General features: G+C 41.5%; 1 protein-coding gene across 1 annotated transcript in view; it reads left to right on the top strand.

Annotated features, from left to right (window-relative positions):
* LOC111956661 (dixin-A-like) overlaps nt 1-20,769 on the top strand; it is a 33,426-nt gene that overhangs the window by 11,039 nt on the left and 1,618 nt on the right. Inside the window, 16 exon segments of the mRNA XM_070437111.1 lie at nt 1,295-1,452; nt 1,912-1,953; nt 1,956-2,052; nt 5,909-6,002; nt 6,267-6,320; nt 6,421-6,471; nt 6,719-6,823; nt 6,978-7,031; nt 7,155-7,244; nt 7,350-7,424; nt 9,132-9,281; nt 9,284-9,298; nt 9,467-9,497; nt 9,500-9,532; nt 15,495-15,603; nt 16,073-16,181. Coding sequence (XP_070293212.1) covers nt 1,295-1,452; nt 1,912-1,953; nt 1,956-2,052; nt 5,909-6,002; nt 6,267-6,320; nt 6,421-6,471; nt 6,719-6,823; nt 6,978-7,031; nt 7,155-7,244; nt 7,350-7,424; nt 9,132-9,281; nt 9,284-9,298; nt 9,467-9,497; nt 9,500-9,532; nt 15,495-15,603; nt 16,073-16,181 — 1,267 coding nt within the window.

Here is a 20,769-nt window from a genome sequence, read left to right as displayed (position 1 = left end):
AGGACTGGGTTGTTATGTACTAGTTTGTTAGAGTACTGTGTCTGTTATATAGTCCAGTTTGTTAGTACTGGGCTTTGTTATGTACTAGTCTGTTAAGTACTGGGTCTTATGTACTGAGTTTGTTTGTACTGGGTCTGTTATTAAAGTCAGTCTGTTAGGTACTGGTCTGTTATGTACTGAGTCTGTTACTACTAGATGTTTTAGTAGTCTGTTAGGACTGGGTCTGTTATGTACTGAGTCTAGTCTACTAGTCTGTAGTGTCAGTCGTATTTGAGAGTCTAGGCCTCTTGAACAGAATGACTATATAACAGACCCAGTACCTAACAAACTCAGTACATAACAGACCCAGTACCAGTACCTAACACACTGACTATATAACAAACTCAGTACATAACAGACCCAGTACCTAACAGACTGACTATATAACAGACCCAGTACCTAACAAACTCAGTACATAACAGACCAGAACTAACTAAACAGCTAACATATAACAGACCAGTATAACAGACTGACTTATCAATAACAGACCGTACCTAACAAACTCAGTAATAACAGACCCAGTACCTAACAGACTGACTATATAACAGACCCAGTACCTAACAAACTCAGTACATAACAGACTCAGTACCTAACAGACCCAGTACCTAACAGACTCAGTATATAACAGACTCAATACATGCTGAAAGAGGAAATCATCCTCTCAGAGACATTGAAATCATTGTTAGTTTTGAACTGATGTCTCCTGAAGAAAAAAACGATCCTAAGAATGTGTTCATCCCAAAAAAACTAAAACAGCATGTTTCTAAATCCTGCCCCTATTTTACTTTTTGAAAGTTGTTTGACTCAATGTGTCCCATGTTTCTGCTGTTGCCTGTAAAGTGTATTCTAATTTAAGTAAAACTTTATACAAACAGTCACTTATGTTTGTGTCAATCAAGTTGAAAGAATGAATGAACAAACAAAGTCCATCTCTGTGTTTACTTTCACTCCCTCCATATTTATTTGGACAGTGAAGCTAAAAYGTTTAATTTGGCTCTATATTCCATCATTTTGGATTTGATATCAAATGTTTAAGTTTTAGCTTCACTGTCCAAATAAATACGGAGGAAGTGTATGTTCACAGTGTATCATTCAGTTGAAATATTGCTCAGTCCAGATGGCATTTATGTACAGTATATGTAATTTCAAGAAGAATAATGTCTTCCTTTTATATTTATTTACTGTTTCTTTTTATTTGGCTCAGCAGCAAACAAACTCATTCCTTATTCCTGTCTTTTCCCACCATCTGTTGCAGCCTCAGTTCAGCCAGCCCTGCACACTCCCCTAAAGAAGAGTACATCATCGCTCAGTCCACAGACACTCCTAAAGAAGCATTTATCTCAGCTCAATCTGAAGACCACGCCGAGCCTGGGGATGACAAATCAGAGTTGACGGAAAGGAAATCTGATACAGGTTGGCTGCACATYCATTTTCTCGTGCTGAGATCTGTTTCCATTTGATTAATCTGCTACAAAAAGGATGTTTTATCAGGCCCGGTCTGTTTCTGTCTCTGTCCCATTCTATCCATCTGTCTGTCTGTCCTTCTGTCTATGCCGTCCATCCTCTGTCGTTGTCTGTGTCTGTCCTGTCTGTCTGCGTGTCTGTCTGTCTGTCTGTCGTCTGTCTGTCTGTCTGTCTCGTCTGTCTGTCTGTCTGTCGTCTGTCTGTCTCTGTCTGTCTGTCGTCCTGTCTGTCTGTCTGTCTGCATCTGTCTGTCTGTCTGTCGTCTGTCTGTCTGTCTGTCTGTCTGTCTGTCGTCTTCTGTCTGTCCAAATCCGTCTGTCCATCTATCCATCTATCTGTCTCTATCCATCGTCTGTCTGTCCTTCTGTCTACCCGTCCGTCCGTGTGTCTGTCTGTGCCCTCCAGAAGAGGTGTTGTCTCTCTGTGGCCTGTGTCCTGCCCCAGGGCATGGTGGGCCAGAGAGGAGAGATCATGGGAGGAGCAGCTGGAGTGTCACCAGGAGCAGCTGGAAAAAGGAGATGCAGGAGGCCAGGAAGGGGTGTTCCGCCTGCAGGTAACTAACAACACACACACACACCACACACACACACACACACACACACACACACACACACACACAACCACACACACACACACACACACACACACACACACACACACACACACACACACACACACACCACACCAACACACACAACATCACACACACATGCTCACACAAACCACACACACGCATCACACATGCATGCACCCGCACACACACACACCCGCACACACACATAACCAAGTTATACAGTATAACTGAAACTGAAACTAAAATAAATGAGTAAACTGAAATAAAATAATTAACAAACCTGTTTGAAAAACTAAAACTATGTTGAAACTCTTATCTAAGACTCCAAAACAAACTAAAAGTAAAATAAAAAATAAATAAAAAATAAAATAAATAAAAAATAAAAACCATGATGAATTAAGTTCCGTTATAGTTTTTTGCGGGGCAAAAATCCAATGGAGTTTTCAAGCTTCTGAATCTGGCGGGTCACATTGAGATTGACTTCACCGTTTAAAGGTAGACTCAGCGAGATGACTAACCACGAGCAGCACTGCAGATTTCGGGCACGTTTGAGTGGTAAGGCTAAAGCAACCGACTGCAGACGAAAGTCGAGGAGTGAAGTTGGGGGAGGTGCATCTGGGACAGCCAAAAGTCGGACACTAATGTGGTTTTCCAACAGTAACCCACTGGGCACAGACGTCAATTTAACCTCTATTCCACGTTARTTCAATGTAATTTCATTGAAATGATGTGGAAACAACGTTGATTCAACGAGTGTGTGCCCAGTGGAATGGCTCAGATCAACATCGCAGTGTTGCCATTTTTTATTAAATGTTTTTTTTTATAAAGTCGAAATATTTCTAACCCCCATATCACACACTCACAAACTGAAGTCATAATACAATATTATGTGTGTAAACATTGTACAATCAATTAGGCCAATATCACATTTATTTGCATATATCTACTGTACCCTAGTGATTTGTTGACAATAAAGCCTCCCACATTACAGGCGATGGCTACAGGATGAAGTTGATGACGAGCAACTGCAGAAACTTGCCGTTGACTGCAGTCAGAACTTCATGATCTTTGATCACATGATTTTTGTMAAGTTCCTGCAGTCGACATGTAGGCGCAATTTYYCCCCCAGAATGCAACACACTTTGAAAGGCAGTGACACTTAACCAAAGTGTTCCGCTCGAACACATCCAGTGAGATGGCTCCTAGCCTCTTACATCTTTCTGTCTGTAACACTAAAGCGGAAACAAAATAATATAAGAACGAAATATAACTGTTTTTATGAAACTTAAACTAAATAAAAAGTAGTCAAGTGGATCTGAAAACTAACTGAAATAACAATCTTAAAACTAATAGAAATAAAAATGAATATATAAACACAATAAGCTTGACACATACAGATTTTTTTTAAACGTAACCTTTATTTAACTAGGCAAGTCAGATAAGATCACATTCTTATTTACAATGACGGTCTACCAGGGAACAGTGGGTTTACTGCCTTGTTCAGGGGCAAAAAAACWGATTTTTTATCTTGGCAGCTCTGGGATTTGATCCAGCAACCTTTCGGTTACTGGCCCAATGCTCTAACCACTTGGTTACCTGCCGCCCCATCCACACAGATACCTGCCACCTAGATACACACAGTCAGTCAGACAAACATATGCTGAACAAAAATATAWAACGCAATATGCAACAATTTCAAAGATTTTACTGAGTTACAGTTCATATAATGACATCAGTCAATTGAAATAAATTMATTAGGCCCTAAWCTATAGATTTCACATGACTGGGAATACAGATACGCGTCTGTTGGTCACAGATACTGTACCTTAAAAAAAGATAGGGGCGTGGATCAGAATTTGCTTCATGCAGCGTGACACATCTCCTTCACATAGAGTTGATCAGGCTGTTGATTGTGGCCTGTGGAATGTTGTCCCACTCCACTTCAATGGCTGTGCGAAGTTGCTGGATATTGGYGGGAACTGGAACACGATATCGTACACGTTGATCCAGAGCATCCCAAACAAGCTTAATGGGTGACATGTCTGGTGAGCAGTGATGCCAATTTAGCAATTTTGTTGCTAGATTTAGCAACTTTGTTTTCAAACAGCACCTAGCAACAAATTTAGCTACTTTTAAAAATGTATTTGGAACTTTTAGCAACTTTTGAAAAGTGACTCAAACGCTAAAATGCACACATGTTCCCTCTAAATGACAAAAATATTTTTTTTCTGTCACACACTGTCACAACACACGTGCCTGGCTGCAAAAGTGCATTGTGAGTGACGTCAGCAGCAGGGCAGCAGCAATTTCAGCAAATTGACAATCATTGTTGGCTGACTGCAGCAGCAGTAGCACGGGTTCGACGAGCCAAACCCAATGAATATAGTTGGTCACGAATGTTTGATCTTGAACAGAACTTACAACATCAATCAACAAGTTTCAATCAAAATTGTACAGCCAGAAGAACAGAAAAGAGTGGGAGTCTGTACCTGAACAAATGTCAAATCCTATTTTTTGCAGAGATGGCCAGTCAATTTGAGTAACGTTATTGTGTATTCTACGTAATGACGCAGTTTTACGTTATCACGCAATGACATCACAATGTGCATTATCATGCTGAAACATGAGGTGATAGCGGTGGATGAATAGGACGACAATGGGCCTCAGGATCTAGTCACGGTATCTCTGTGCAGTCAAATTGACATCTATAAAATGCAGTTGTGTTCGTTGTCTGTAGCTTATGCCTGCCCATACCATAACCCCACCACCACCATGGGGCACTCTGTTTACAACGTAGACATCAGCAAACTGCTCGCCCACACGATGCCATACATGCGGTCTGCGGTTGTGAGGCCGATTGGACGTACTGCCAAATTCTCTTATGGTAGAGAAATGAACATTCAATTATCTGGCAACAGCTCTGGTGAACATTCCTGCAGTCAGCATGCCAATTGTACTCTCCCTCAAAACTTGAGACATCTGTGGCATTGTGTTGTGTACAAAACTGTACATTTTAGGGTGGCCTTTTATTGTCCCCTGCACAAGGTGCACCTTAGTAATGATCATGCTGTTTAATCAGCTTCTTGAYATGCCACACCTGTCAGGTGGATTAATTATCTTGGCAAAGGAGAAATGCTCATTAACARGGATCTAAACAAATTTGTGCACAACATTTGAGAGAAATAAGCTTTTTGCGAATATGGAACATTTCTAGGATATTTTATTTCAGTTCATGAAACATGGGACCAACACTTTACATGTTGCGTTAATATTTTTGTTCAGTGTAGCTTTATGGGAACATGTTTAGTGTGTCTAAAATGTATCCCTTCAAGGCTCCAGCTAAGGTAAGTATACAATGAGATTGTGATCATCCAAGCTTTATCTGGTATCAGGATTTAACTGCTCTAAACTAGCACAATCTAATCTATCATGTCAGGTATAAAAATCACCCCCCCACCTCTACCCCGCCCAACTGAGCTTAAAATGGTCCTGCAATGTCCAAGCCAAGCATTTGCTCTATTTTCACTGTCCAGTTCAGGTTGGCAGCCGTGTGGTATAGGTGAGGTTGTACATCCATGTGTGTGTGTGTGTGTGTGTGTGTGTGTGTGTGTGTGTGTGTGTGTGTGTGTGTGTGTGTGTGTGTGGTGTTGTGTGTGTGTGTGTGTGTGTGTGTGTGTGTGTGTGTGTGTGTGTGTGTGTGTGTGTGTGTGTGTGTGTGGCTGTCTTTCTCTCTGATGTGTTTTTATACTGTAAAAATATTCTGGGTGTATAGACTTTATGTTACGTGTACAGTAGGGTACAGTATGTGTCTATCCTCTCTTCTCTCTCCAGGCCTCTTACTTGCTGGCACGGCTCTCTCCCTGAGGACGAGCAGGACGTCTCCCTGGGCTTCGGGGATAGCAGGGCTAACTCTGAGCAGCAGCTGGTACTGTGTCCGCCCCCATCCTCTTTAGTCACTTTAGATAATACAGCATGTTCAGCCTTTCACTGTGATGTGACGGTGTCAGACCTTGGCATGCTATAATGTTTTTACTGTCACTCTAGAGTCCAGAGAAGACGCAGATACTGTTGAAGCATGAATTAGTCTATGTTATCTGCTTAGCCTGCTTTCATGCCAGGTCACTGTCTCCTTATAAGCTCTGACATTTCTCTATTCTCACATAATGCCGCTCATCCCCTCGCTTTGAAGGTTCTAATCCGCAGTCGTCTGGACCAAAGCATGGAGGAGGCTCTTGATCTGAAGGTACAGTAGTAATTGGGCTTATTGCTGCCATAAGAACACAGACCTTCCCCTCCTAATGAAATGTCTCTGAGTCTGTCTGTCTGTCTTTCTCTCCTCTCAGAGGGAGCTTCTAAGGCACAAGCAAGAGGCACGCCACCTTCAGGCTATTAAGGTAAGACCTGCCAGTCAAACCCTCTTAAGTTTGTTTGAATCATTACTTATACATGGATTACTGGCTTTTATTCAGTTCTCATGCCAGATTTGTGTAGAGAAGCAACCCCTTTTAGCCTCCAGTGTTCCTTTACAGTAGAGTGATGTGCTCTGTTTTAGGCTTCATAATGATCCATATGTGGGTCCTTACTCTTTGGTAGGCAAGCCGGCCTCTCTAGCGTTGTCTTTGATATGCCTTTCCTCATTAGGATGCTCTTCAGCAGCGTATGTCTGTACAGGAGGCTGCGGTGCTGCAGCTGAAGCAGGAGCTACTGAGGTGCAGCATGGGCAAAGAGCAACTGGAGGGGGAGAACGTGAGTCAGATGATATGATAATACATACGTTGACATTTAGAATGAATATTTGACCTTTATATTCAATGGCTCTATCTATTTATGTATTAAAATATTCACAAAATGTTTTGTTCATCCACGTTACAAATATAAGTATATTTTTGTATATTTGTAGGCAGAGCTCAAACGGAAGTTGAGCGATCGGAACAAACTACTCAATGAGTATGAGGTAAGATCAGGAACTAAGTGCATTTTCACAATTTCAACACACTTTAACACTTTTGGATATGATTATGTAGTTGAAATGTATCAAAGTATCACAGATATCTCAGTGATATGTCTATAAAACCAGCAGCAACTTGGAAAAAAGGATAGACTACTTCAGCAACAGCAAATGAAACTGGACGATGCTCGGCACAACTCTAATGAAGGAAGCCACAGGGTATGGTACCATAATCAAACTGCTTCCACTGCACTTACAGTAAGTGACATGTATATGTTGTAGCTTGCAAAGTTGGTAAGATTTATTATATCTATTTTTCTTCAGTCATCTAGGAGTGAAAAGAGTGGGTACAGTAACTCTGTGAGCCCACCCCCTGGTCCGGCCTTCCAACACACAGCTGTGAGTCATGTACGCCTACAGTGCATTCGTAAAGTATTCAGACCCCTTGACTTTTTCCACATTTTGTTACGTTACAACTTTATTCTAAAAAAACCTTTTTTAAATCCTCAGGATTCTACAAACCATACCATACCATACCTCACAATGACAAAGCAAAAACAGGTTTTTAGACATTTTTACAAATATATATTTTTTTACATAAGGATTCAGACCCTTTGCTATGAGACTCAAAATTGAGCTCAGGTGCATCCTGTTTCTATTGTTCATCCTTGAGATGTTTCTACAAGTTGATTGGTGTCCACCTGTGGTAAATTCAGTTGATTGGACATGATTTGGAAAGCACACACCTGTCTATATAAGGTCCCACAGTTGAGTGCATGTCAGAGCAAAAACCAAGCTACGAGATTTAAGGAATTGTGCGTAGAGCTCCGAGACAGGGTTGTGTCGAGGCGCAGATCTGGGGAAGGGTCCCAAAAATGTTCTGCAGCATTGAAGGTCCCCAAGAACACAGTGGCCTCCGTCATTCTTAAATGGAAGAAGTTTGGAACCACCAAGACTCTAACTAGAAGTGGCAGCCCGGCCAAACTGAGCAATTGGGGGAGAAACCTGAGCAATTGGGGGAGAAACCTGATGGTCACTCTGACGGAGCTCTAGAGTTCCTCTGTGGAGATGGGAGAACCTTCCAGAAGGACACCCATCTCTGCAGCACTCCACCAATCAGGCCTTTATGGTAGAGTGGCCAGGCAGAAGGCACCCCTCAGGAAAAGGCACATGACAGAGTTTGCCAAAAGGAACCTAAAGACTCTCAGACCATGAGAAACAAGATTATCTGCTCTGATGAAACCAAGATTGAACTCTTTGGCCTGAATGACAAGCGTCACATCTGTAGGAAACCTGGCACCATCCCTACGGTGAAGCAAGGTGGTGGCAGTATCATGCTGTGGGGATGTTTTTTCAGCGGCAGGGACTGGGAGACTAGGCAGGATCGAGGCAAAGATGAACAGAGCAAAGTACAGAGAGATCCTTAATGATCCTTAAACTTGCTCCAGAGTGCTCAAGAATTCAGACTGGGGCGAAGGTTCACCTCCCAACAGGACAACGACCCGATCGAACATATCTGGAGAGACCTGAAAATAGCTATGGAGCAACGCTCCCCATCCATCCTGACAGAGCTTGAGAGGATCTGCAGAGAAGAATGGGAGAAACTCCCTAAATACAGGTGTGCCAAGCTTTTAGTGTCATACCCAAGAAGACTCGAGGCTGTAATCGCTGCCAAAGGTGCTTTAACAAAGTACTGAGTAAAGGGTCTGAATACTTATGTAAATCTTATATTTCATTTTTTCATTTTTAATACATTAGCAAAAATGTCWAACATTTTTTTCCCCCTTTGTCATTAAAGGGTAATGTGTGTAAATAGAGGGGGGRAAAAACAATTTGATCAATTTTAGAATAAGGCTGTAGCCTAACAAAATGTTGGAAAGTCAAGGTTTTTGAATACATTCTAAAGGCACTGTATGTACATTTCCTACATGTGTTTACATGTTGGTGGGAGGGAGTGTGTGATTAATTTAATGTGTGTTTCATGTCATCATTATAGCTGTCTCTAGAGCTAGAGACCTAATGGAGGTTAAAGGCCATAGCCAAATGATCAACAACCTTCAAATTGGCCACCAGTTCTAGTGGTTAATGTCGTTTTGTGTGTATTAGCAGGGAGAGGAACTGCAGCTGGTGAGGGAGGCCCTGCGTAGTCTGAGGGATGGTTTCTCAGGTCACGACCCTCAGCATCACACCCTGGACACACTGGAGCAAGGGGTGGCCAGTCTCATGGACCGCCTATACACACTCGACACACGCCGCAGCAGCAGGACAGAGGGGTACACACACACACAACAATTCACACAGAAGACCACAGAGGTGGTGCTGTGTGCATGCTGTTAGCGTTATATTTTGCACCTGATGTCATATCATGTGTTTATCGTGTGCACATCATGACTGGCTGAATTGGCATTTCTTCTAGTAACTGTGACTCTGTCTTCTTGTAGGGTCCATACAAATCACCAGGACGAAGAGCCAACCCACAGACAGGGACTCATGGCCACCCAGCTCAAGTAAGATATACTGTTTTATTACAGTGCCTTGCAAAAGTATTCACCACCCTTGGCGTTTTTCCTATTTTGTTGCATTACAACCTGTAATTTAAATATGATTTTTATTGGATTTCATGTAATGGATATACAGAAAATAGTCCAAATTGGTGAAGTGAAATTTAAAATAACTTGTTTAATTTTTTTAAAATTAAATTAAAATGAAAAAGTGGTGCGTGAATATGTATTCACCCCCTTTGCTACGAAACCCCTAATATGATCTGGTGCAACTAATTACCTTTCAGAAGTCACATAATTAGTTAAATAAAGTCCACCTGTGTGCAATCTAAGTGTCACATGATCTGTCACATGATCTCAGTATATATAGTTGAAGTCGGAAGTTTACATACACCTTAGCCAAATACATTTAAACTTTTTCACAATTCCTGACATTTAATCCTAGTATAAATTCCCTGTCTTAGGTCAGTTAGGATCACCACTTTATTTTAAGAATGTGAAATGTCAGAATAATAGGAGAGAGAATTATTTATTTCAGCTTTTATTTCTTTCATCACATTCCCAGTGGGTCAGAAGTTTACATACACTCATACACCAAACATACACCAAATATTAATTATTTGGTAGCATTGCCTTTAAATCGTTTAAAACCTCTTGAAGCTAGGGGGCAGAATTTTTATGTTTGGAAAAATAACGTTCCCAATGTAAGCTGCCTATTTCTCAGGTCCGGATGCTAGAATATGCATATAATTGACAGAGTAGGATAGAAAACAATCTAAAGTTTCCAAAACGGTCAAAATATTGTCTGTGAGTATAACAGAACTGATTTTGCAGGCGAAAACCTGAGGAAATCCAACCCTGGAGTGCCTCTTATTTTGAAAAATCACTGTTCCATTGCCTGCCTTTCGTCCATTTAAAGGGATATCAACCAGATTCCTTTTCCTATGGCTTCCTCAGGGTGTGAACAGTCTCAAATCGCGTCAGTGGATAGCTGAATGTCCTTCCATTAGTTCATGCGCGCGAAAGTTGTAGCTCAACATTTTCTTTATCTCTGTTATTGAATAGTTTACCGTCCGGTTGAAATGATATCGATTATTTATGTTAAAAACAACCTGAGGATTGATTATTAAAAACGTTTGACATGTTTCTACGAACTTTACGGATACTATTTGGAATTTGTCAACCCTTGATGACCTGCCTAAGGCTGTGGAATACTGAACATAACGCGCCAAACAAATTGAGTTTTTTAAATATAAAATCTTTATCGAACAAAAGGAACATATATTGTGTAACTGGGAGTCTCGTGAGTGCAAACATCCGAAGATCATCAAAGGTAGGCGATTCATTTTATTGCTTTTCTGACTTTCGTGACCAATCTACATTGCAGCTAGGTGTTTGTAATGTTTTGTCTAGTGATCGATAAACTCACACAAATGCTTGGATTGCTTTCGCTGTAAAGCATATTTTCAAAATCTGACACGACAGGTGGATTAACATCAAGCTAAGCTGTGTTTTGCTATATTGCACTTGTGATTTCATGAATATAAATATTTTTAGCAATTTGTATTTATTTTGGGGCTCTGCAATTCAGCGGTTGTTGATGAAAATGATCCCGCTAAAGGGATCCGTGCGTCAAGAAGTTTTAACTTGGTTCAAACGTTTCGGGTAGCCTTCCAAACTTCCCACAATAAGGCTAATTCCTCCTGACAGAGCTGGTGTAAATGAGTCAGGTTTGTAGGCCTCCTTGATTACACATGCTTTTTCAGTTCTGCCCACAAATTTTCTATAGGATTGAGGTCAGGGCTTTGTGATGGCCACTCCAATACCTTGACTTTGTTGTTCTTAAGCCATTTTGCCACAACTTTGGAAGTATGCTTGGGGTCATTGTCCATTTGGATGACACATAGCTTTAACTTCCTGACTGATGTCTTGTGATGTTGCTTCAATATATCCACATACTTTTCCTGACTCATGATGCCATCTATTTTGTGAAGTGCACCAGCCCCTCCTGCAGCAAAGCACCCCCACAACATGATGCTGCCACCCCTGTACTTCACGGTTGGGATGGTGTTCTTCGGCTTGCAAGCATCCCCCTTTTTCCTCCAAACATAACAATGGTCATTATGGCCAAACAGTTCTATTTTTGTCCAGAGGACATTTCTCCAAGAAGTATGATCTTTGTCCCTATGTGCAGTTGCAAACCGTAGTTGCAGTTGCAAACCGGCATTTCAGGTTACGTCGATATAGAACTCATTTTACTGTGGATATAGATACTTTTGTACCTGTTTCCTCCAGCATCTTCACAAGGTCCTTTGCTGTTGTTCTGGGATTGATTTGCAATTTTTGCATCAAAGTACGCTCATCTCTAGGAGACAGAATGCGTCTCCTTCCTGAGCGGTATGGCGGCTGCGTGGACCCATGGTGTTTATACTTGCGTACTATTGTTTGTACAGATKAACATGGTACCTTCAGGCATTTGGAAATTGCTCCCAAGGATGAACCAGGCTGGTGGAGGTCTACAATTTTTTTCTGAGGTCTTGGCTGATTTCTTTTGATTTTCCCATGATGTCAAGCAAAGAGGCACTAAGTTTGAAGGTAGGCCTTGAAATACATCCACAGGTACACCTCCAATTGACTCAAATGATGTCAATTAGCCTATCAGAAGCTTCTAAAGCCATGAAATCATTTTCTGGAATTTTCCAAGCTGTTTAAAGGCACAGTCAACTGTGTAAACTTCTCACTTGTGATACAGTGAATTATAAGTGAAATAATCTCTCTGTCAACAATTGTTGGAAAAATTACTTGGGTCATACACAAAGTAGATGTCCTAACCGACTTTCCAAATCTATAGTTTGTTAACAAGAAATGTGTGGATTGTTTGAAAAATKAGTTGTAATGACTCCAACCTAAGTGTATGTAAACTTCCGACTTCAGCTGTATAAAGGGATTACAAAAGACATGCAAAGACCAGATATGCTGAAGTGAAGCTCATCTCTTGCTAATCTCAGTGGCTAATTTTGGTATCTCTACTGTATGTTGTTGTTTCAGTTGTCTCAACAGATCAGCAGGTTACATCTTCTAAGGGAAATCCACAGAAATTACCACATGTAGCTATAACAAATTGCACCCAGGGCAAGGGAAGGGCGGTGCCACGATAAGAGTGATTTATACAGAACATTGGTTGGCATGTACTTCATATGTCTTTGCTTGCAGTTCTTATTCCAAGATTATTTGAAATGAGTTGCAGTGGAGTATTTAGGGATAATCACTTCAGTAGAATCAGATAAGATGGTGACCAGACCACTGTGATCTGAAGCTTCTAAACCATGACATAATCTTCTGGAATTTTCCAAGCTGTTTAAAGGCACAGTCAACTTAGTGTATGTAAACTTCTGACCCACTGGAATTGTGATACAGTGAATTATATGTGAAATAATATGTCTGTAAACAATTGTTGGAAAAATGACTCATGTCATGCACAAAGTAGATGTCCTAATCGACTTGCCAAAACGATAGTTTGTTAACAAGAAATGTGTGGAGTGGTTGAAAAACCTAAGTGTATGTAAACTTCCGACTTCAACTCTACACCTGTTCTGAAAGGCCCCAGAGTCTGCAACACCATTAAGCAAGGGACACCACCAAGCAAGCGGCACTATGAAGACCAAGGAGCTCTCCAAACAGGTCAGGGACAAAGTTGTGGAGAAGTACAGATCAGGGTTGAGTTGTAAAAAAATATCCAAACCTTTGAACATCCCACGGAGCACCATTTAAATCCATTATTAACACATGGAAAGAATAAGGCAACACAACAAACCTGCCAATAGAGGGCCGCCCACCAAAACTCACAGACCAGGCAAAGAGGGAATTAATCAGAGATGCAACAGGAGCTGCAAAGCTCCACAGCGGAGATTGGAGTATCTGTCCATAGGGCCACTTTAAGCCGTACACTCCACAGAGCTGGGCTTTACGGAAGAGCGTCCAGAAAAAAATAAGCAACCATGTTTGGTGTTCGCCAAAAGGCATGTGGGAGACTCCCCAAACATATGGAATAGGGTACTCTGGTCAGATGAGACTAAAATTAAGCTTTTTGTCCATCAAGGAAAACGCTATGTCTGGCGCAAACCCAACACCTCTCATCACCCCAAGAACACTATCCCCACAGTGACGCAGTGTGGTGGCAGCAGAATGCTGTGGGGATGTTTTTCATCAGCAGGGACTGGGAAACTGGTCAGAATTGAAGGAATGATGGCTGGCGCTAAATAAAGGGACATTCTTTAGGGAAACCTGTTTCAGTCTTCAAACCTTCCAGCAGGACAATGACCCTAAGCATGCTGCTAAAGCAACACTCGAGTGGTTTAAGGGGAAACATTTAAATGTCTTGGAATTGCCTAGTCAAAGCCCAGACCTCAATCCAATTGAGAATCTGTGGTATGACTTAAAGATTGCTGCACACCAGCGGAACCCATCCAACTTGAAGGAGCTGGAGCAATTTTGCCTTAAAGAACAGGCAAAAATCCCAGTGGCTAGATGTGTCAAGCTTATAGATACATACCCCAAGAAACATGCAGCTGTAATTGCTGCAAAAGGTGGCTCTACAAAGTATAAACTTTGGGGGAGTGAATAGTTATGCACACTCAAGTTTTCTGTTTTTTGTCTTATTTCTTGTTTGTTTCACAATAAAAAAACATTTTGCATCTTCATAGTGGTAGGCATGTTGTGTAAATCAAATGATAAAAAAACAAAAATCTATTTTAATTCCAGGTTGTAAGGCAACAAAATAGGAAAAATGCCAAGGAGGTGAATACTTTCGCAAGCCACTGTACGCCGTTCTCAACAACCTTGATAATTCTCTTTCACGCAACTTTATCTAATTGTGTAATTCAATTACATTGAACATATGTTAGGAGCTATCAAGCGTTTTAATCAGCTAGCCTGGTTATCTGTAGAGAAAAGTGTCATTTTAATCCAACTTGGTCTGGTCCACATAAGTATTACAGACTCAGCACCCAGGTACCTATCAAATTATTTTACATATATAAGATGTCCACCAATACAACACCAGAGCCAGAGACTCTGATATTGCTTGTTTTAAATGTAAGAGTCTATCTGGTAAGAACACTTTTTTTAAATATTCCGGCATTGTTGAGTGCAACAAACTACCACATCAACTCAAAGCCATGGCAACCATAATTGACGACACTAAATTACTTGGTGTTACCTCAGATTTTAAAATGTCATGGTAAAAACATATATATTCAATGTTGTAAAGATGGGGAGAGGCCTGCTTTTTTGACACTCCACAAAGCAAATCCTGCAGGCTCTAGTTTGATCTTATCTTGATTTTTGTCCAGTCACATGGTCAAGTGCTGCGAAGAAAGACCTAGTTAAGCTGTAGCTGGCCCAGAACAGAGCGCCACGTCTTGCTCTTCAATGTAATCAGAGGGCAAATATTAAAACTATGCATACCAGTCTCTCTTGGCTAAGAGTTGAGGAAAGACTGACTTCTTGTTTTTATAAGAAACCTTAATGTGTTGGAAATTCTGGTTTCAAAAAACAAATAAACGGCACAACACCTCTCCCCCATGTGAACTACTTGTTGTGTGAATGCACTGACCTGTATGTGTACCTGCTAGATGTTGATTTTAAATGTATGTATATTGTAAAGTCTTTTGTCTGTAATATCGTTATGTGTCAGACCATAATAAGACTAGCTGTCACCATTGCCATTGGCTAATGGGGATCCTAATAAATCAAATCAAAACCATAACTTCATTTAAAAAGTTCAAAAGCTGGGTAATGATCTAGCCATAGACACATTTTCATGTCTGTATTTAGGTCATGTGTCTGTATCTATAGTATGTAATGTTGGAATGTTTTTGTACCATGGAAATGCATCTGACTTTCTAAAATCAATCTGTCTTTAAGCTGTAGCCAGTAAGCGAACCTATATGTTTTTATTTGTTTTCAGAAATAGCTCACTCCCACAGTAGTCCTGGCCTGGACTCCACAGTCTCCACTAAAGTCCTCTACTTCACTGATCGTTCACTCACTCCTTTCCTGGTCAACATCTCCAAAAGGTACAAATACAGAATCCCTCTTTGGGTCTTGATGATGTCCATTGCATACATACATACATTACATACCTTTGTGTTGCATGCTGCCTGTAAGTTGTGGATGCAATGTACAGKGCCAGTCAAAAGTTTGGACACACCTACTCATTCAAGGGTTTTTCATTATTTTTACAATTTCCTACATTGTAGAATAATAGTGAAGWCATCAAAACTATGAAATAACACATATGGAATTATGTAGTAACCAAAAAAGTGTTACACAAATCAAAATATATTGTAGATTTTAGATTCTTAAAAGTAGCCACCCTTTGCCTTGATGGCTGCATTGGGTATTGAATGCATGCATGTGTGTCATTGGTGTGTGTATTGTGTGTCTATGTGCTGTAGCGTTGTGAGGGAATGTGCATGTCTGTGTCTCTGCACAGATCAGTGTACCATGATGCCATCTGACACTGAGACTGTGCTGTGCTGTTAGGCTGGGGGAGGTGACTCTGAGAGACTTCAAGGCAGCGGTGGACCGCCAGGGTAGCTTCAGGTACCACTTCAAAGCCCTCGACCCAGAGTTTGGGACTGTGAAGGAGGAGGTAGGCATGTTTTGGATTACAACTTTGGGTTTACATTTAGATAGTGTCAAATGTTACCACTTAGGGGGAAATGCCTGAATGACCAAAATGAAAAGAGAAAACACTTGGAATTGGCAATAGTTCCAAAACCCAGTAACTATGTTAAGATCATAAAGATGTGGATTCTCTATTAAGGTTGATATGTGTTTAGAGACTGTCCCTGTATATGTCATACACTACATATACAAAAGTATGTGGACACCGCTTCAAATGAGTTGATTTGGCTATTTCAGCCACAGAAAAATCTGGGTTTGGGGAATGCCAGGARAACACTACCTGTCCGAATGCATAGTGCCAACTGTAAAGTTTGGTRGAGGAGGAATAATGCTCTGGGGCTGTTTTTCWTGGTTCAGGCTAGTCCTCTTAGTTTGAGTGAAGGGAAATCTTAACGCTACTGCATACAATGACATACAATGACATTCTAGACGATTCTGTGCTTCCAACTTTGTGGCAACAGTTTGGGGAAGGCCCTTTMCTGTTTCAGCATGACAATGCCCCTGTGCACAAAGCAAGGGCCATACAGAAATAATTTGTCGAGATCGGTGTGGAAGAACTTGACTGGCCTGTACAGAACCCTGACTTCAACCCCATCTTGTGTGAATTGGAATGCCAACTGTGAGCCAGGCCTAATTGGCCCAGCATCAGAACCCGACCTCACTAATGTCTTGTGGCTGAATGGAAGCAAGTACGCGCAGTAATGTTCCAACATCTAGTGGAAAGCTTTCCCAGAAGAGTGGAGGTGTTATAGCAGCAAAGGGGATCAACTCCATATTAATGCCCATGATTTGGAATGAGATGTTCAACGAGCAGGTGTTCACATACAGTGCATTCGGGAAAGTATACAACCGTTTGACTTTTTCAACATTTTGTTACCTTACAGCCTTATTTAAAATGGATTAAATTAAAAATGTTCCTCATCAATTCTACAGTCGTGGCCAAAAGCTTTGAGAATGACACAAATATGAATTTTCACAAAGTTGCTGCTTCAGTGTCTTTAGATATTTTTGTAAATGTTACTAGCGAATACTGAAGTATAATTACAGGCATTTCATAAGTGCCAAAGGCTTTTATTGACAATTACATGAAGTTGATGCAAAGAGTCAATATTTGCAGTGTTGACCCTTCTTTTTCAAGACCTCTGCAATCCGCCCTGGCATGCTGTCAATTAATTTCTGGGCCACATCCTGACTGATGGCAGCCCATTCTTGCATATCAATGCTTGGAGTTTGTCAGAATTTGTGGGTTTTGTTTGTTCTACCCGCCTCTTGAGGATTGATCACAAGTTCTCAATGGGATTAAGGTCTTGGGAGTTTCCTGGCCATGGACCCAAAATATACGATGTTTTGTCCCGAGCCACTTAGTTATCACTTTTGCCTTATGCAAGGTGCTCCATCATGCTGGAAAAGGCATTGTTCGTCACCAAACTGTTCCTGGATGGTTGGGAGAAGTCGCTGTTGGATGATGTGGTACCATTCTTAATTCATGGCTGTGTTCTTAAGCAAAATTGTGAGTGAGCCCACTCCCTTGGCTGAGAAGCAACCACACATGAATGGTCTCAGGATGCTTTACTGTTGGCATGACAAAGGACTGATGGTAGCGCTCACCTTCTCTTCTCCGGACAAGCTTTTTTCCGGATGCCCCAAACAATCGGAAAGGGGATTCATCAGAGAAAATGACTTTACCCCAGTTCTCAGCAGTCCAATCCCTGTACCTTTTGCAGAATATCAGTCTGTCCCTGATGTTTTTCCTGGAGTGAAGTGGCTTCTTTGCAGGCCTCTTTGACACCAGGCCATCCTCCACAAGTCTTCGCCTCACTGTGCGTGCAGATGCACTCACACCTGCCTGCTGCCATTCCTGAGCAAGCTCTGTACTGGTGGTGCCCGATCCCGGCAGCTGAATCAACTTTAGGAGACGGTCCTGGCGCTTGCTGGACTTTTTGGGCACCTGAAGCCTTCTTCACAACAATTGAGCCGCTCTCCTTGAAGTTCTTGATGATCCGATAAATGGTTGATTTAGGTGCAATCTTACTGGCAGCAATATAGGCAGCCTGTGAAGCCTTTTTGTGCAAAGCAATGATGACGGCACGTGTTTCCTTGCAAGTAACCATGGTTGACAGAGGAAGAACAATCATTCCAAGCACCACCTCCTTTTGAAGCTTCCAGTCTGTTATTCGAACTCAATAAGCATGACAGAGTGATCTCCAGCCTTGTCCTCGTCAACAGTCACAACCTGTGTAACAAGAGAATCACTGACATGATGTCAGCTGGTCCTTTTGTGGCAGGGCTGAAATGCAGTGGAAATGTTTTTTGGGGATTCAGATCATTTGCATGGCAAAGAGGGACTTTGCAATGAATTGCAATTCATCTGATCACTCTTCATAACATTCTGGAGTATATGCAAATTGCCATCATACAAACTGAGGCAGCAGACTTTGTGAAAATTAATATGTGTCATTCTCAAAACTTTTGGCCCACGACTGTACACACAATACCCCTAACGACAAAGTGAAAACAGGTTTTAAGAATTTTTTGCACATTTATTTAAAAAATAGGAAAAAATACCTTATTTACATAAGTATTCAGTCCCTTTGCTATGAGACTCGAAATTGAGCTCAGGTGCATTCCTATTTCCATTGATCATCCTTGAGATGTTTCTACAACTTGATTGGAGTCGACCTGTGGTAAATTAAATAGACACAGCTGTCTATATAAGGTCCCACATTTGACAGTGCATGTCAGAGCAAAAACCAAGCCATGAGGGTCGAAGGAATTGTCCGTAGAGCTTCAAGACAGGATTGTGTTGAGGCACAGATCTGGCAAGGGTAGCAAAACATTTCTGCAGCATTGAGGTCCCGAAGAACCAACAGTGGCCCCCATCAATCTTAAATGGAAGAAGTTTGGAACCACCAATCTCCTAGAGCTGGCCGCCCGGCCAAACTGAACAATCGGGGGAGAAGGGCCTTGGCCAGGGAGGTGACCAAGAATCCGATGGTCACTCTGACAGAGCTCCAGAGTTCCTCTGTGGAGATGGGAGAACCTTCCAGAAGGACAACCATCTCTGCAGCACTCCACCAATCAGGCTTTTTTCAGCGGCAGGGACTGGGATACTTGTCAGGATCGAGGGAAAGATGAACGGAGCAAAGTACAGAGAGATCCTTGATGAAAACCTGCTCCAGAGCGGGGCGAAGGTTCACCTTCCAACAGGACAACAACCCTATGCACACAGCCAAGACAACGCAGGAGTGGCTTCGGGACAAGTCTTTGAATGTCCTTGAGTGGCCCAGCCAGAGCCCAAACTTGAACCCGTTCAAACATCTCTGGAGAGACCTGAAAATACAGTCAGGTTGTAACGGTTTTCTTCCAGGGGTGAAGGAGAGGACCAAAGTGCAGCGCGGCTAGTGTTAAACATGTTTAATAAAGAACAAGTGAAACACTACAAACAACAATACAAAATAACAAATGTGCAAAAACCGAGACAGACCTATCTGGTGCAGACAATCACAGAGACAGGAAACAAACACCCACAAAATCCCAACACAAAACAAGCCTCCTATATATGATTCTCAATCAGGGACAACGATTACCATCTGCCTCTGAGAACCATATTAGGCTGGACATAGAAACAGACAAACTAGACACACAACATAGAATTCCCACCCAGCTCACGTCCTGACCAACACTAAACAAGCAAAACACATAATAACTCTGGTCAGGACGTTACACAGGTCCATAAATATTTGGACAAATATTTGGACATTGACCATTATTATTATTTTAGCTGTATACCACAGCATTGGAGTTGACATTAAATAATGAGCTATAAATGCAGGCTTTCAGAATTCATTTGAGGGTATTTACATCCAAATCGGGTGAACGGTGTAGAAATTACAGCACTTTTTATGTGTGGTCCCCCCCTTTTAAGGGATCAAAAGTACCTGGACATTGGCTGTTCCATGGCCAGGTGTGTGTTATTCCCTCGTTAGTTAATTTACAAGTAAGCAGATAAAAGGTCGAGAGTTGATTTCAAGTGTGGCATTTGCATTTGGAATCTGTTGTTGTTAACCCTCAATATGAAGTCCAACTGCCAGTGAAGCAAGCCATCACTGCCAGTGAAGCAAGCCATCATTCGGCTGAAAAATCAAAACAAACCCATCAGAGATAGCTAAAGCATTAGGTGTGGCTAAATCAACTATTTGTTACATTCTTAAAAAGAAAGAACGCACTGTTGAGCACAGAAACATCAAAAGGCCCAGAAGACCACGGAAAACAACTGTGGTGGATGACCGAAGAATTCTTTTTCTGGTGAAGAAAAACCCCTTCACAACAGTTGGCCAGATCAAGAACACCCTCCAGGAGGTAGGTGTATCTGTGTCAAAATCAACAATCAAGAGAAGACTTCAGAGTAAATACAGAGGGTTTATCACAAGATGTAAACCATTGGTAAGCCTCAAAAACAGGAAGACCAGATGAGAAAACATCTTAAAAAGCCTGTACAGTTCTGGAACAACGTCCTATGGACAGATGAGACAAAGATCAACTTGTACCAGAAT

This window comes from Salvelinus sp. IW2-2015, linkage group LG4p, assembly GCF_002910315.2.
Source record: "Salvelinus sp. IW2-2015 linkage group LG4p, ASM291031v2, whole genome shotgun sequence".
NCBI lineage: Eukaryota > Metazoa > Chordata > Actinopteri > Salmoniformes > Salmonidae > Salvelinus > Salvelinus sp. IW2-2015.
Note: the sequence above shows the minus strand (reverse complement) of the source record. Positions and strands in the feature narration are given on the sequence as shown.